Source organism: Mauremys reevesii, linkage group 22 (assembly GCF_016161935.1).
Source record: "Mauremys reevesii isolate NIE-2019 linkage group 22, ASM1616193v1, whole genome shotgun sequence".
NCBI classification, from domain to species: Eukaryota; Metazoa; Chordata; order Testudines; family Geoemydidae; genus Mauremys; species Mauremys reevesii.
In genome coordinates, this window is record NC_052644.1 from 3,356,646 (window position 1) to 3,371,470 (window position 14,825).

The following is a 14,825-nucleotide window of genomic DNA, read 5'->3' on the forward strand; positions in this document are numbered from 1 at the left end:
CACCCCCCTCCCTAGCCCAGTTTCCTTTCCGGTGTGGGGCCTTTGCCAGCTGGCAGCCTGGGCCCCCACCGCTCCGCCCCAGCCCCAGCCCCGGCTGCCACCAGCCCGCCGCTCGGTGCTTCCTGCGGCCTGACGTCCTTCCGCCCCTGCCCCGCAGCACCGGCGGGTTGGGCCGCGGAGGGAGCCCGGTGCGTGCATCGAGCTGGCCGGGCTCAGCCCTGGGAGCGCAGCGGGGGAGCCCTGGCCGCGCGGGAGGCTGCGGGTAATCGCGAGTGCGGGGCTAGGGAGACCCCTGGCCGGGCAGGGGTGTGTGAGCGAGTGGTTGGGGGGGGGGAGTGGAACTGGGAGCCAGGACTCCTGAGTTCTTTCCCCAGCTCGGGGAGGGGAGTGGGGTCTAGTGGTTAGAGCAGGGGGGGTCTGGGAGCCAGGACTCCTGGGTTCTCTCCCCAGCTCGGGGAAGTGCGGGGAGGGGGATTCTAGTGATTAAAGTAGGTCAGTGTTATTGACCTCCCAGGGCTGGGTTCTATTTCCTGCTGTCTCACAGACTCCCCACGTGACTTTGGGCAAGTCCCTTCCTATGTGCTGTGCCTCAGTTTCCCCACCTGCACAAACGGGGTCAATAACACTGAACCACCTCCCTCGGGGCGGGGTGGGTGGCTGAGAGCAGCCAGGGAAGGATTGATCATGTCAGCACCGAAACTGGTGCCCAGCAAATTGCAGAGCACAGGCCTGGAGCTGGGCCCTGCCCCAAGGCATCTGCGGTCCAGCTGCTGCCCTGCGTGGGAATGCCACAGGGGGATAGAAAGCTCCCAAAGCTAGAGATGGAACCCAGGAGTCCTGATTCCCAGCCCACTCCTCCCACTCTAACCACTAGATCCCACTCCCCTTCCAGAGCTGGGGAGAGAACCCAGGAGTCCTGCCTCAATACCCCCCCATGCTCTAACACAGCGCCCTGACCTGAGAAGCACTAGATTTTCCTTCCCCATTTCCCCCCCATCTCGTGACCTGCTCTAATGTTGCAACACCGGCCTCTGGATAACCCAGCCGGTCAGGTCACGCCGGCGTCTCCGCCTGCCTGCGCCCCGTCCCCTCCTGCGTGGAATCCCTGAGGTGGGTCCATCCCTCGGTGCCTCCAATGACTGATTTCTTGGGCCTCGCTAGGTTCTCCCATCACCCCCTGGCTAAGGGAGCTGGGGCTTTAGTGCCAGGGCAGTGGGCAGTATGGGTGGTATCTCCCTGGCACTGCTCGCTCCGTGGTTGCACAGGTCGTCGGTTTGCAAGGTTGCCCATCTGGCACCGCCCGAGCCCCTAACTAACTGGGGTTCCGGGCAGAGTTGGGGGGCGGGGCGGCTGGCGTGGGTGGCAGCTTGGGTAACAGGGTGTGGCTGTTTTTCTGCCTCTGCTCTTGGGTTCGCCCAGGAGCAGGATTCTGGGCTGCCCGTCCCGGGGCAGAACTAGGAGCAACTGGCAGGTAAGGGGCAGCTGGTGTTGGCCTGGGGCTTGAGGTGGGAGGGGGAATTTTGGTTGCTGTCCCATGGCCCTGGGCACAGGGACCCCCACCCCTCTCCAAGAGACTGTATCCCCTCAGCCCGCCTTTTATGAGGGCGCGGGGGCTGTTTTTCCAGGCATCCCTCGCCCGGTGCTGAGATGCAGCTGCCTCTGGGTTGGGGTATGTTGGCTGTCTCTACAGGGATCCACCATAAGGGACGTGTTTGTTCCTCCTACACCCCATCATGGAGCCCCAGACCTGGCTCCCCTGGGACCTCCTCTTAGCCTCCCCACTAGGAGACCCCCAGACCAAGCTCCCCCTTACTCCTGTTCCCAGCCCTCCAGCCGGGCCCCCCACGATCCAGCCCCCCATCAGGGTCCCCCATAACTCTGGGAATTTGCCCCCCAGGAGCTGCCTGGCCTCACCGCTGACGTATCAGGCTGTGGAAATCAGAGCCGCGCGGTGCTGACTCAGGACCACGGGAGGATCTGACCCGCTCACAGGCCAGCGCCCCACGGCTTTCGTTTCCCCGTCCCTCTCCCGCACAGCCGGGAAGAGCAGGACGAGGATGGGGCCGCACGGCTGGCTCTGCCTGCTCTGCCTGGTGCTCCCCTGGCTGCTGTGCCAGGGCAAGAGCCGCACCCAGCCCGAGCAAGTGCATCTCTCCTACCCAGGTGAGCTGGTCGGGGCCCCGTCTCCTGGCTGGGGGACCTGGGGGTGGGGAGAGGCTGAGAGCCCAGCTCCACGGGGTTATTAATGTTTATATCATTGGGTCTGGTGTCCTCCGCTTTGGGAGGGGTGTGGGGGTCTAGTGGTTAGAGCAGGGGGGCTGGGAGCCAGGACTCCTGGGTTCTATCCCAGCTTTGGGAGGGGCGTGGGGGTCTAGTGGTTAGAGCAGAGGGGCTGGGAGCCAGGACTCCTGGATTTTATCCCAGCTCTGGGAGAGGACTGGGGGTCTAGTGGTTAGAGCAGGGGGGCTGGAAGCCAGGACTCCTGGGTTCTATCCCAGCTCTGGGAGGGGAGTGGGATCTAGTGGTTAGAGCAGAGGGGCTGAGAGCCAGGACTCCTGGGTTCTATCCCAGCTCAGGGAGTGACCACTTTGTCTGGCTTCAAGTGAGTCCCTACCCCTCTCTGTGCCTCAGTTTCCCAGCCCCCTGCAAACACTTCCCTGCCTCAGTTCCAGGTTGGTGAGATGGGGGAAGGTTGCATCAGTTTCCCAGGCAGATCCAGCTCCTTGGAGACCATGGGTTGGTTCCAGGCCTGGCCATAGGCCCATGCGGCGGGTCGGAGGCAGAGGATGGTGCTGGGGCGGGGTAGGAGTGGATGAAACTGGCTCTGTGTGGAATTGGCGCTCGTAGCACCTAGACAGAGCTGGTGGGGGCAGCGGGCCGGTGTCCCAGGGAGAACTCGGGCTCTGAGCGCTCACTGGGCTGTTCTAACTCTGGCAGGCGACCCCACCGCCATGACCGTCACCTGGACGACCTTTGACCCGGCCGGCTCCATCGTGGAGTTCGGCCCGGAGCCGAGCAAGGTCTTCACCTCCTCCGCCCAGGGCCACGCCAGCCGGTTCGTGGACGGCGGGTGGTTGCGCCGCAGCATGTTCATCCACCGGGTCACCCTGCAGGGCCTGGCCCCTGGGCAGCGCTATGGTGAGCGGGGGCCCGGCCCGGCACCTCTCCTGGCACTGGGCGGGGGGCCTGGCGCACTGCAGAGGTTGTTGGTACCGAGCCACCAGACAGGGGGGCAGGGCTAGCGAACGGGCCGCACATGGGAAGGGGAGACCTGGGGACACGCACTGATGGGGGTGGGGTGCCCAGACACCCTGCCACGCTCCCTGATGCCTTGTCACACTCACCCAGGCCCCAACGCACGGCCACGCACGGCCACGTGCACACGCACTGAGAGGTGGGGCACACACACGCGCCCAGTGTCACCCAGCAATATCCACCAGCACCAGGTCCAAATCTGCGTTGGGCCCAAATACACCCCCCACCCCGAGCACCCAGCCATGCGCACTCCCCAATCTCTCTCTCTCTCACACCCACACACACACACGCCCCTTCCAGCCTCCAGCCAGTCAGATCCATGTGCACCCCGGTATGCTCACACAGCCCCTGGCCGTGCAAACTCAGCTCTCCGTGCAATCACGTGTGAACACACAGAGCAGGGCTCATCCCCTCCAGCAGGGGCGCGTGCATGTGCACACACACACACACACACACACACACGGCAGGCGTCTATGGTGACCCGATGTCCCGATTTTATAGGGACAGTCCCGATTTTTGGGTCTTTTTCTTATATAGGCTCCTATTACGCCTCCCCCCCCGTCGTGATTTTTCACACTTGCTGTCTGCTCACCCCGCTGGCGTCTGAGTCTCTCCCTGCTTTTCCCCTGTAGCTTATCGCTGCGGGAGCCCGCGGGGCTGGAGCCGGCCCTACAGCTTCCGGGCTCTGCAGAATGGCACCAACTGGAGCCCGCGTCTCGCTGTCTTCGGCGACATGGGGAACGTCAACCCCCAGTCCCTGCCCAGGCTCCGGCGCGACATGCAGCAGCACATGTACGACGCGATCCTGCACGTAGGTCGGTGTCACACCGCGCAACCCCTGGGTCCTGGGATCGGGGCTGGAGAAGGGACGGGCTCAGGGGGTGGGGAATGGGACACGGGGCCTTTCCCCTCTAGGGGGCGCTGGTGATCTGGCCCCAGGGCAGGGACTGGCTGGCTCAGAGGGGAAATGGGACACGGGGCCTTTCCCCTCTAGGGGGCGCTGGTGATCCGGCCCCAGGGCAGGGACTGGCTGGCTCAGGGGGGAATGGGACATGGGGCCTTTCCCCTCTAGGGGGCGCTGGTGATCCGGCCCCAGGGCAGGTACTGGCTGGCTAAGGGGTTGGGGAATGGGACATGGGGCCTTTTCCCTCTAGGGGGCGCTGGTGATCCGGCCCCAGGGCAGGGACTGGCTGGCTCGGGGGTGGGGGAATGGGACATGGGGCCTTTTCCCTCTAGGGGGCGCCAGCTCCCACCCCGTCCATGTCAGGCATGACGGACAGTCATCCCCACCTCACGACCCCGTTGGTGCCCCCTGGAACGAACTCGCTGGGTCTGCGTCCAGCTCCTAGGATGCCTGGGGCTCTAACTGCCCCCTCGCTGGGGATCTCAGCCAAGGACTGGACTCAGCTCTCCGCCCTAGAGAGCGCCCCGCTCCCCTCCAGAGATTAGGGCAGGATTCAGAGGGCATCAAGGCAGCACCGTGGGCTTAAAACTGGGGGGTAACCCCCAATCTGGGTAAAATCCCCCCCCCAGGCCGCCCCCTGCCCCCAGGGCAGAGCAGCCGATTCATTGTGATCCTCTTGTCTTTCCCAGGGGATTTTGCCTATGACATGGACGAGGTAAATTCTGTATCTATGCTGCCTCCTGCCCCTTCCCTTCTCCTCCGGCTGCGCCCATCCTGCTCCCCTCCATGTTCGGGGGGCTGGCCCCACTCGCTGGCGTCTCCGCGGTGGCGATCTAGGGCTGACGCCGGGAGGGATCCCCCGGGAGAAGGGGCCCAGGCGTGAACGTCCACCTGTGTGCGTCCCCACCCGGCCTGTGCGGGTATCTGTACCCTGCCGGCCTCGTGCACTCAGGGAGGTTCACAAACCTGCTCCAGCCCTGGAGCTAACCCAGCTGGCAGAGGCTGGCACGCGGCGGGTGGGGGTTTGATTCCCGCACACGGAGGCTGGTATTATGAGCCCAGGCCCATGGGAGATTGGAGCTGCTTTGGGATGTGCCAGGAAGGTGTGTAGCCTGCAATGGGAATTGAAGCAACAGTGGCAGGCGGGTTGGCCCCTGTCCACCCCACCCCCAATCCGTGCCCTGGTGCACGGATCTGCCCACCCACTTCCATGCACGTGGCCCGACAGCCCTCCGGGGTACGCACAGCCCCCAGCGTTCCCGGGCGCCTTGGCTGATGCGACTGTCTCTGGGGTGTAGTGTAACGCCATGGTTGGAGACGCCTTCATGCGCAAGATCGAGCCCGTCGCTGCGTCGGTGCCGTATATGACGTGCCCGGGGAACCACGAGGAGAAATAGTGAGTGCGGGGGGGGAAGGGCGGATCTCGCACGGGGTGCCTATGGGCGTGACAGCTGGAGCGGGGGAAGAGGTGGCGGAGCTGGAGGTGTCTCCATCTGCTCCCAGGGGAGGGACTAGGAGCGGCAGCCTAGAGGCCAGGGTGAGGAGTGCATTAGGGATGCTTGAGATGCCGGGTTGGGAATTGGGAGGGTTAAATCCCCCCCGCAGCCCCTAATTGTTCTTCCCTCCCCCAGCAACTTCTCCAACTACCGTGCCCGATTCAGCATGCCTGGTGACACGCAGGGCCTGTGGTACAGGTGAGCACCCCGCCTCACCCCCAGGGGGCAGCGTTCCAGCCCCAGGGGCCCAACCCTGGCAGAGGAGCAGGGGGATAAGACTCTCTGGGCCTGGCCATACTTGGTTAGAGGGGGCGGGGGGTGGTTGGAGGGCACCTGGGCTCTATCCCAGCTCTGGGAGGGGAGTGGGGTCTAGTGGTTAGAGCAGGGGGGCTGGGAACCAGGACTCCTGGGTTCTATCCCCAGCCCTCAGACGGGAGCAGGGAGGATTGGGAGCCAGGCCTCCTGGGTTCTGTTGCTGCTATTGACTCACTGTATGTGTTGAGGGGCATGCTACGTCCCCCATCGCGTGCCTCAGTTTCCCCCAGCATAGCACAGGGCTCGTCCTTTGCCCTCCCTCCCTTGTCACCGTATGATTCTGCTTCTCTGCCCCCCAGCTGGGACATCGGCCCTGCCCACATCATCTCCTTCTCCACCGAGGTGTATTTCTACCTGAACTATGGCCGCCACCTCGTCCAGGAGCAGTACCGATGGCTAGAGAGAGACCTACAGGTAGATACACCCCCCCACACCCCTCGCCCGCCTGGCCGCCCACCCGCCCAGACTGTCTCGCTCACAGACTCTCTCTCTCCCCCTTGGCGGCAGGAGGCCACGCGGCCGGATCGGCGCCGGCGGCACCCGTGGATCATCACCATGGGGCACCGGCCCATGTACTGCTCCAACATCGACCTCGACGACTGCACGGAGCACGAGAGCATCGTGAGTGTGTGTGTGTGTGCGGGGGGAGCGCTGCAGAGGAGAGAGAGGAGGATGCTCTTGCACCCAGCGGGGAGGGGGAGGCATGCGGGGAGCCCAGTGGGGACCGGCAGACTGATCCAGGGAGGCCGCTCCACGTAGTGGGTGGGGGACCTCGCTGGAGGGCCTTAGGCAGAGAGTGGGGGAACCCGCCAGGGCCCCTTCCAGCTGCTGATCCCCCCCCCCGCTGTCTTTCCCCTCAGACTCGCCGAGGGCTCCCCCAACATCAGTACGGCCTGGAGGATCTGTTCTATAAATACGGTACCCGCTGCCCCTCCCTTCCATCCCTCCAGCCGGGAACATGGGACGCTCCCCCCCGCAGGACATGTGCTGGGGCTGTCAGCTGGAGCCCCGGGGTGACAGGAGGAAGGGGGGGTGGCACCGAGGTGCTTTGGGGGGGCTCACGCCAACCAGGACAGGCTTCTGTCCCCCCCGGGGTGCCTCTGTGTCAGGCAGCCCTGGCCCAGAGCCCTGCCCCCAGCAGCCGTGGGGATGAGCCAGCCTGGGGACTGATGCAGGGAGACCCCAACGGCCCCGAGTCTCCCCTGCTGGGCTCAGTCCCTCTCCCCGGACGTCAGCGACAGAGCCCACGGCCCAGGGACTTCGGCCCCCCGGCACCTTTCTCAGCTCTGGCCCCGGGTGACGGACGCCCCAAAGGGCTTTTCTGCTTCGATCTCCCCGTGTCTCCGCTTCCAGCGCCGCGAAGGATTCCTGGGGGCGCAGGCTGCGTCCCCCGCCGGGCTGGTTACTTTCTCTAGGGCCGGCTGGGTTTAGGTACCGACTTGGGAAACTCCTTTTCGCGCCTGTTCCCGGCCCCCCTCGCTCATTCTTTCTGCGCTGCCCGTACGCACAGTACGGACGCATATGAAGGCCCGGCGGGTCCCCGGTTGGTATATGATCCCTGCCACGTGTCCTTGTAGAGACACAGATCCTGATGGCAGCATGTTGGGGCAATGAGTGTTTCTTTGCCCGTCTCCTGCCCGGGCTCCCCCGCGATTCACTCGGGCCACACCCAATCTCTTAAAGGGCCGGCTCGCCCGGGGACAGGGCCCCAGGGCAGAGCGCGCCTCGGCCCCCAGTCCGGCCACAGGTCTAAGATCCAGTGGCCAGAGTCCTGAGCCGGTGCGGTCCTCTCTTCACCAGGTGTCGACCTAGAGCTGTGGGCCCACGAACACTCCTACGAGAGGCTGTGGCCTGTCTACAACTACAAGGTGACTCCGGAGCGGGAGGTTTGGGGGTCTCTCCGGGGTCGCTCTCCGGCCAGGCTGGGGGATTGAGTCTGAGATCTGAGTCTGAAACGACCCCGTCTGCCTCCCCCCGCTGCAGGTCTACAACGGCAGCGCCGAATCGCCCTACACCAACCCCCGGGCGCCCGTCCATATCATCACCGGATCGGCCGTAAGTGACAGCTGGGGCCCGAGCCTGGCAGCGCGCCCAGCGCCACCCGCCCATGCCAGCCGCCAGGGGCCCGCCTCCGCTCGCCTTGCGAGTCAATGGTGACGCCTACCGGGCCGGGTGTCTCTGCCTGCGGTTTAAGGGCCTGATCCTGTTAAGCGCCAGACACCTCCCGAGTGGTGCTGAGTGCCCTCAGATCCGACTGAAACTCAGGGCGGGCGCTTCCAGGATTGGGGCTTAATTTAGAGGCCTGTTGGGGGCGTTAGTTTAAGGGCAAGAGTACGAGGAGCGGAGCTGGGCCTGATCCTGTCCTAGGACAGTCCTGCTGCATGGGGGTGGGGCAGGATTGGGCCCCAGCTGCCCAGGGGATGGATGGAGGAGGTGGGAGGGGGGCGGTGAGTGTAAGAGGCTCCGTGAGAAGATGGAGGGATTGGGGGAGGAGATGTGAAGCTGGGAGCAGGCTGAGAAGAGGGAAACTGAGGCATGGGTAAGGCAGCAATTCTCCCAATTCATCCAGTGCTCTATCTGCTAGGCCGCGCTGCCATGAAAGGGGTATGGGGTGGAGGGATTGATACGCAGTGGAGGTGAGGCTGAGGCAGCGGGAGGAGGAGTTTAGCTGGGAAGGAAGCTAAGATGTAGCCCCCCCTCCCCTCCACATGGTCATGCAATGGGCTCTGCCCCCCTCCCCCCCACAGGGCTGTAGGGAGAGGCTGACCCCATTCGTCCTCAACCCTCGGGAGTGGAGCGCCGTGCGCATCGAGGACTACGGCTACACACGCCTGCAAATCCTCAACCGCAGCCACATCTGGCTGGAGCAAGTGTCCGATGACCAGGTATGGCACGGCTGGCGGATGGACCCCCCCAATGCCCACCCCGCCCTGCCTGGTCCGATCCCGGCCTGGGCAGGCTCGGTGTGCGTTGGACTCTGCAGTGGACCCATTTCAGGGGTATCTGGGCACTGAACATTAACCACGAGACCCCACTCCCCTCCCAGAGCCCTGGACAGAACCCAGGCGTCCTGACTCCCAGCCCCCCCGCTCTAACCACTAGACCCCACTCCTCTCCCAGAGTCCTGGATAGAACCCAGGTGTCCTGACTCCCAGTCCACCCCCCCACTCTAACCACTAGACCCCACTCCCCTCCCAGAGTCCCTGATAGAACCCAGGTGTTCTGACTCCCAGCCCTTCTTGCTCTAACCACCAGACCCCACTCCCTTTCCAGAGCCAGGGATAGAACCCAGGCATCCTGACTCCCAGCCCCCCCTGCTCTAACCACTGGAGCCCACTCCCCTTCCAGAGCCAGGCATCCTGACTCGTAGGTCCCCCCACTCTAACCACTAGACACCACTCCCCTTCCAGAACCAAGGGTAACCCAGCATCCCTCTGCTCTAACCATTAGACATCACTTCCCTCCCACAACTGGGGAGAGGACCCAGGAGTCCTGACTCCCAAGCCTCCCATCCGCCAGCTCTACCCACTGTCCCCCTGTGATGAAGTAGGGACTGTCGGAGATAGGTGAGAGGCAGGTATTCAGCTGTAACATGAGCTAGGCAGGGGGGAGGGGAGCTGACACCCCTGCCCGGGAAGCTAGACAAAGGAAAGGAGTTGAGTGGGGAGGGTGGGGTCAGTTTTCGGTTTGGGAGCTGGGTGGGGGGTTTTGCAGGGGAACCTGTGCTGGAATCCAGACACCCTGAACCCCCAGAAAGGCCAGATTGAGGGGTCCTGGCTCTGAACACGAGCTCTGCTGTATCCTGTGCTCCTGTTGTCCAATAAACCTTCTGTTTTACTCACTGGCTGAGAGTCACTGTGAGTCCCAGGAAGAGGGGTGCAGGGCCAGACTCCCCCACACTCCGTGACACCCCCTCCACCCCGATTTCTCCCAGTTGCACCCAGCTGTCTGCATACACCCTTTCCAGCGTCACCACCTGGACAGCTCCTGCCATAGCAACCTCTCCCTGAATCTTAGCTGGCACCCATGGGGTGTCACCACGAGGCAGTAACAGAGAAGGGAAACCCTGGGGGTAAAGCAGCCCTGCACTCTCCTCCAGCCCAGGGTGGGAAAAGTCTGGAGCTGGGCGGCTCTGGAGAAAAGCACGGGAAGCAATTGAGCTTGTCCAGCTCCAAGCGGATACAGGGGGAAATCAGGGAGGGGAGTGGGGTCTAGTGAGTAGAGCGGGGATGGGAGCTGGGAGTAGGTGCCGGCACTGCCGAAGGCTGTTGGGAATCTGGCTTCTGTGTGGCGGGAAGCTGGGCAGATCCCTGCTGTTTTGGTCCTTCTCCTTTCGTGGGTTCACACTGGAAACGGGCCTGAGCCATGGAATCCGGATTGGAACCTCCCAGAGTTCTCCCCACCTCTCTCTAGAGCAGCCTCACCTTGAGTTCAGACCCTCAGGGTCTTGATTTCCAGCCTTCCCTGCTCTAATTGCTAGACCCCACTCCCCTCCCAGCATTAGGAGTAAATCCAAATCCGGGTAGCTGCGGTTTGCTAAAAGTGGATGTTTCCTTCGTTAGAAACGTGATCATTGACTTCATTTGAATCCTTAATTGGTGCTTCAGAGCAAGAGGGGGTGCGGGGGAAGGGTTTGGTGGAATCCAGAATGTGGGAGGGGAAACAGCTCTAGAGATCTGGGGGGATGAGGCACATCTTCATGCCCCTGGCGAGATACTGCAATCCCACCGCTGCCACCAGTGTGAACGTTGCCCCTTTGTGGTCCCAATCCATCCCTCCCATCCCCATTCCCGACACGTTGCCATAGACCCGCCCTGGGTTCTGAGGCTCACCATGAAGCTCGTCTGAGTTCTGAGCAGTGGGGGAACGTCCCCTGAACCCGAGTCCTGGTTTTGTCTTTCAGGACGGGAAAGTCGTGGATGGGATCTGGCTCGTCAAGGAGTTGCATGGCCCCAAAGCTTGGCATTAGCCTGGCAGCAGGCACCCAGCCCTGAGTTGAGCAGAGGGACTGCGTCCCCAGGACATGCTGAAATCCTCGTTATCTGGCTGGAGGCAGAGCTCGCTGTGGGGCTACAAATGAACCGATCAAATCCAAAGGCCATTCTTGCAGTCCCTGATGTATGGCACTGGAAGGACACGCCTGCCCCTGCAGCTGGGGAAAACCTGCTGCTGGGTCTTTATGATGGTGAAAAAGCGCTTTGCTGCAGCTGAGCGTATTAGGTCTCAGAGCACTTTATACGGGCGGGGTTGTGTCTGTGTATTCCCAGTTTTTGGCTGGGGAAACTGAGGCACAGAGAAAGGAAGAACCGTGACCAAAATCATAGATGTAGGGGTCTTGCTTTCCAGTCTTCCCTGCCCTAATCACTACACTGTCAAGTTTCTGCGCAGTGAAGCAGCTTTCTGCACTCAAACTGCAGACGTGTCCACACTGCCAAGCCACTTTGTGCGCAGAAACTCCGCAGTTGCAGCTCTGCAAAAAACCCACCTCAACAAGAGTCGTAAAACAGTTTGCGCACAGGCTCCAGCGCTCTATTGCCAGTGTACACACCTGATTGCTATTGTGCTGTAATTGGCTTCCGGAGCTGTCCCATAATCCCTGAAGTGACATCCCAGGGTTTCCCCCTTCCCCTGCCTCAGGACTGGTTGCTTCCTGCCACTGTCTGAACTTACAAGACAGCCTGCCGGGCCCCTCTCTGGCCCCCAAAACACACTGCCTCTCCCCCTCCATACACACCCACCCAGCCCAGTTCAGCTGAAAAGCAGCCGGCAATGCAGTAGGATGCCCTGGAACAATGGGATTGGGAAACCTGCATCATGTGACATGGTGCCTGCCCATGAGGCATTGCAAACCCTTCCCAAGCACCCTGCGGCCAGTTGCACCGTGGGATAGCTCCCACAATGCACTGCTGTCTTTGCCCTTGCATGACCTGCTAATGTGGATGTGCTCCAGCATCACAAGGAGCACAGTGTGGACACACAACAGTGGTTTATTTCCAGCGCTTTAATAACTGTGGAATAACTTGTGGCGCAGAAACTTGCCAGTGTAGACACCTTTAGACCATGTCCTCTGTAGGAGCCCTTTGGTGGTATAAGAATCCCAGGATACCCTGTTGGCAAATAAAACCACCCTCCTCGAGTAACAATGCACCGTACTGTATAACTGAATTCACACTGGCTAGCACAGCTCTCTTCCCAACGCCTGACCGACTGATCTGCCCTGGCAGAAATCTGTAGCGTATCCCTGGCCTAAGTCCAGAGCCACTCCAGCTTTACTGGTGTTTACATATATTTGGTATAATACGGTACAAGGTGCAGGGCACATGCCAGACCAGGACCAGTCTGGCCTTTGGAGAACGGGTAGCTTTCTGCTGCATGGGGAAGGTGGTGGGCAAATGGGAAGGCCCAGGGGACAGACTCACGCAAAGGATGAGACGAAGCAGGTCTGGGCCAGGGCGCCCTCGACCAGGCAGCGGTTCTCTTCCACCTACCAGCCATTGCCCCCAGGCTGCACCTGCCAGTGAGAGAACTGATCTGTGGGAAGAGGATGCATCAAGAAGGGGGATGAGGTGTGGTGGGAGCTGGTTTATGGGGTGTGGGACGCTGCCCGGGTGAGCACCCATTCCCAGGGAGGGGGAGAAGTGGGTTAATAACTGGAGATATACCAATCTCCTAGAACTGGAAGGGACCTTGACAGGTCATTGAGTCCAGCCCCTGCCTTCACTAGATTTTGCCCCAGATCCCTAAGTGGCCCCCTCAAGGACTGAACTCACAACCCTGGGTTTAGCAGGCCAGTGCTCAAACCACTGAGCTATCTCACCCCCTCTCGAGGGGGGTTGCTGGGGAGGAGGGAGACTCCCCCCCTTTCCTGACACCCCTGCCAGACCTCCTTTTGCCCCAGTGCCCTCTCATCACCCCTTCCCCCACTCTGGTGCTCCCTCCTCCTTGGCCCCCCCAACCCACACTCTCCCTGGTGCCCCTCCCCACATACACACTCCTCAGCGCTCCCCATTCACCTCCTGCTCTCCCACCTCGTCCCCTCACGCCCCAGCACTAGCCGCTGTCGGAAGACAGGCCACTGGCAGAGATGGACCATGGGTCTGACCCACTGGGGCCGATCTTATGGTGACCCCCACCACCCCGCCCTGGACTCCCACCGCCCCCTCCCCAGTCTCCCCATCCGTCTCCGACGCCCCTCGCCCCCGGCACCCACCCTGCCCGCAGGGGTTCCGGAGCAGGTTGCGCCCGAAAGGCTCCAGGAGGCAGATCCGGCTCCACCGCGGCGGGGGGCAGAGGCGGGCGGCCCCCAGGGTGGCCCCCAAGCCCGGCCGCCTCTCGCCCTGCAGCCGCCAGACCGTGGGCCCGTCGATGAGGTCCCGCCAGCGGCGACACACCGGCCGGCAGCGGGTCAGCAGGTCGCGGCCCGGGACCCAGCTCAGGATCCGCGCCAGCAGCTCGTCCGGGAGCGGGTTCAGGTCCAGCGCGGCCGGGGGAGCCCGGCTCCCCCCCTGGCCCATGTCCGCGGGGCGGCCCGGCTCGCTCAGGCCCAGCTACCGCTGCTCGCCGCATCCGCTCATGTGATCCCGGCCCCGCCTTGGAGCCGCCCCGGCCTCGTTCACACGGGCGCAAAGCGAGCGCCGGATCCAGCCCCTTGCAAGCCAGGGGGCGCCTGAAACAGGCTGCGGGAAACGCCCCCAGCTCCGGGTTCTCCGCCCAGCCCCGCTGCAGGGTCTGACACCGGCTCTGGTCGCCCGCTGGTGTAAATCGGCCTCGCCCCCCGTACACACTCCTCAGTGCCCCCCCCGCCCCGCTCACTGTTCTTCCACCTGCTCTCCCCCCCGCCCCCCTCGGCACCTGGCTCTAACCACTAGACCCCCCTGCTCTCCCGGAGATGGGGCGAGAACCCAGGAGTCTTGAGGTCCCCCCCCGCCTTGTTTTTCACCCCCCTCCCTAGCCCAGTTTCCTTTCCGGTGTGGGGCCTTTGCCAGCTGGCAGCCTGGGCCCCCACCGCTCCGCCCCAGCCCCAGCCCCGGCTGCCACCAGCCCGCCGCTCGGTGCTTCCTGCGGCCTGACGTCCTTCCGCCCCTGCCCCGCAGCACCGGCGGGTTGGGCCGCGGAGCGAGCCCGGTGCGTGCATCGAGCTGGCCGGGCTCAGCCCTGGGAGCGCAGCGGGGGAGCCCTGCCCGCGCGGGAGGCTGCGGAGCGAGGTAATCGCGAGTGCGGGGCTAGGGAGACCCCTGGCCGGGCAGGGGTGTGTGAGCGAGTGGTTAGAGCGGGGGGGGGGGAACTGGGAGCCAGGACTCCTGAGTTCTTTCCCCAGCTCGGGGAGGGGAGTGGGGTCTAGTGGTTAGAGCAAAGGGGCTGGGAGACAGGACTCCTGGGTTCTCTCCCCAGCTCGGGGAAGTGCGGGGAGGGGGATTCTAGTGATTAAAGTAGGTCAGTGTTATTGACCTCCCAGGGCTGGGTTCTATTTCCTGCTGTCTCACAGACTCCCCACATGAATTTTGGCAAGTCCCTTCCTATGTGCTGTGCCTCAGTTTCCCCACCTGCACAAACGGGGTCAATAACACTGAACCACCTCCCACAGAGGGTGGGGTGGGGTGGGGTGGGGGTGGGAAGAGGGGTGTGGTGGTGGCTGAGAGCAGCCAGGGAAGGACTGATCATGTCAGCACCGAAACTGGTGCCCAGCAAATTGCAGAGCACAGGCCTGGAGCTGGGCCCAGCCCCAAGGCGTCTGCGGTCCAGCTGCTGCCCTGCGTGGGAATGCCACAGGGGGGTAGAAAGCTCCCAAAGCTAGAGATGGAACCCAGGAGTCCTGATTCCCAGCCCACGCCTCCCACTCTAACCACTAGATCCCA

At 63.1% G+C, this 14,825-nt stretch overlaps 2 protein-coding genes across 4 annotated transcripts; one reads left to right on the top strand and one right to left on the bottom strand.

Moving 5' to 3' along the window:
* The first annotated feature begins 77 nt into the window (after positions 1-77).
* Positions 78-11,917, top strand: LOC120388627 (acid phosphatase type 7-like). 3 transcript variants are annotated; one of them, XM_039510574.1, is made up of 14 exons: positions 78-262; positions 1,898-2,163; positions 2,938-3,138; positions 3,888-4,070; positions 4,849-4,874; positions 5,458-5,555; positions 5,791-5,853; positions 6,270-6,384; positions 6,478-6,591; positions 6,831-6,888; positions 7,771-7,838; positions 7,954-8,025; positions 8,718-8,855; positions 10,874-11,917. In XM_039510574.1, exons 2-14 carry the CDS (start codon positions 2,058-2,060, stop codon positions 10,937-10,939), a joined length of 1,308 nt encoding a protein of 435 aa, XP_039366508.1. In that variant the 5' UTR covers positions 78-262; positions 1,898-2,057; the 3' UTR covers positions 10,940-11,917. The 3 variants fall into 3 exon arrangements, with proteins under 3 accessions (XP_039366508.1, XP_039366509.1, XP_039366510.1); XM_039510575.1 differs by lacking the exon at positions 78-262 and adding an exon at positions 959-1,110; XM_039510576.1 differs by lacking the exon at positions 78-262 and adding an exon at positions 1,429-1,471.
* Positions 11,918-12,216: 299 nt separating this feature from the next.
* LOC120388764 (F-box only protein 17-like) lies at positions 12,217-13,623 on the bottom strand. The gene is made up of 2 exons (XM_039510835.1): positions 13,181-13,623; positions 12,217-12,501 (listed from the first exon to the last, which is right to left on the bottom strand). Exons 1-2 carry the CDS (start codon positions 13,482-13,484, stop codon positions 12,455-12,457), a joined length of 351 nt encoding a protein of 116 aa, XP_039366769.1. The 5' UTR covers positions 13,485-13,623; the 3' UTR covers positions 12,217-12,454.
* Between the last annotated feature and the right edge of the window lie 1,202 nt (positions 13,624-14,825).

Bases quoted from the DNA above. Each gene is read 5' to 3' on its own strand.
- LOC120388627 (XM_039510574.1), top strand. From the start codon at position 2,058: ATGGGGCCGCACGGCTGGCTCTGCCTGCTCTGCCTGGTGCTCCCCTGG. The intron at 5,854-6,269 runs GTGAGCACCCCG...TCTGCCCCCCAG, and splicing joins ACGCAGGGCCTGTGGTACAG to CTGGGACATCGGCCCTGCCC. The intron at 6,592-6,830 runs GTGAGTGTGTGT...CTTTCCCCTCAG, and splicing joins GCACGGAGCACGAGAGCATC to ACTCGCCGAGGGCTCCCCCA.
- LOC120388764 (XM_039510835.1), bottom strand. From the start codon at position 13,484: ATGGGCCAGGGGGGGAGCCGGGCTCCCCCGGCCGCGCTGGACCTGAAC. The intron at 12,502-13,180 runs GTGGGTGCCGGG...CTCTTCCCACAG, and splicing joins CCGGAACCCCTGCGGGCAGG to ATCAGTTCTCTCACTGGCAG.